This window comes from Belonocnema kinseyi, chromosome 8 (genome assembly GCF_010883055.1).
Source record: "Belonocnema kinseyi isolate 2016_QV_RU_SX_M_011 chromosome 8, B_treatae_v1, whole genome shotgun sequence".
NCBI lineage: Eukaryota > Metazoa > Arthropoda > Insecta > Hymenoptera > Cynipidae > Belonocnema > Belonocnema kinseyi.
The window spans coordinates 117,399,180-117,400,466 of record NC_046664.1 but is presented as its reverse complement, the minus strand read 5'-3'; the positions used below and the strand labels follow the sequence as shown (position 1 = coordinate 117,400,466).

The following is a 1,287-nucleotide window of genomic DNA, read 5'->3' as shown; positions in this document are numbered from 1 at the left end:
CTGACAGATGCTCAAGTCGAACGTTTCGACTTCACCATGTCTTGATTTGGGGCAATTCAAGTCGAACTCAAATCGAAGCATTTTTATTCATAGTCACAGTTTTAATTTTTCGATACGAATATACTACACAAAGATACCGATTTTTGGCGTTGTCGCTTTCTGGGTCTTCCATGAGCTCTTGGAAAAATTTCATTAAGGCTTTGAAGTTGGCCAAAAGCGTCTTCAAAGAATTGATCTTTATTACTTATCTGAAACAAAATAAAAACGATTGCCCCATTTGCTCAAGAACGTTTTTAGGAATAAAACAATGTTTAAATCCTCTTTTGAGTTATCATTAAACCTTACAAGTTAAACATTTTATATCTTTGTGGAATGCACTGTAAATATGCAATATACGATGAGAGAAGAACCTCAGGAATCGAAAAAAACACGTTTTCACTTGTCAATGAACTTAGGAACGCTTTTATGATAGGGTACACAGTTTATCATATCCCTCACTTCTCGGATGAACTTTCTGACTACAAGCACTTTTTCAATTCCATCTTCAATAACACGATTGAGATTATGAGCATTGCAGTAGACAAAAAGTGCTCTAGGCTCTTCTTCTTTGATCCTTTGTTGCAATCCCGAAATTGTCCCCGAAACATTCGCAGCCCCATCATAGCATTGCCCTCTGAGCTTCGAAAGCGGTAAATCAAAACGAACATGAACATCTTTGGCGATATCGATTAATGTTTTGGATTTAGTACTCGCGGTCGAATAAAACTCCATGAAGTACTCTGAAGCAATGAGATCAGAAGAGACGACTTGGTAAAAAATGGAAACTTGCTCTGTCCTAACAATGTCTACTGTTTCATCCATAAGTATTGAGAAATACTCTGCATTTTTCATCTCTCGGACATTCTGAAACATGATTTTAAAAGCAATATCCTGTAATGTCTCGTTTTGGATGTCATGGTGTAACCACTTGTGCCTGGATTTCTTCATGCGGGATTCCAACTCCACCACGTCTTCTGCCCGAGCTTTTAAAATTACTATTAACAATTCAATTCACGTTCAAATTTGTTAATTAAATTTAATAAGTCATATTTGTGGACAAATTTTATAGAGTATCCACTTACGAACAATATGATGCATTATTTGATGCTGTTCATCTTTTTCAGATTTTGTTCGATTCGCATTCTAATTTTCCAAAGAAAAATCTGCTCCACTCGTGGACTGTTGCGTTTTCTGTGGACGCTCTTGACTGAGTGTAACGTCAGTTTCATCGTTTGCCCTCTTACTTCG

At 36.8% G+C, this 1,287-nt stretch overlaps 1 protein-coding gene across 1 annotated transcript; it reads right to left on the bottom strand.

Moving 5' to 3' along the window:
* Positions 1-435: 435 nt before the first annotated feature.
* Positions 436-987, bottom strand: LOC117178667 (zinc finger MYM-type protein 1-like). The gene has a single exon (XM_033370092.1). It carries the CDS (start codon positions 985-987, stop codon positions 436-438), a length of 552 nt encoding a protein of 183 aa, XP_033225983.1.
* Between the last annotated feature and the right edge of the window lie 300 nt (positions 988-1,287).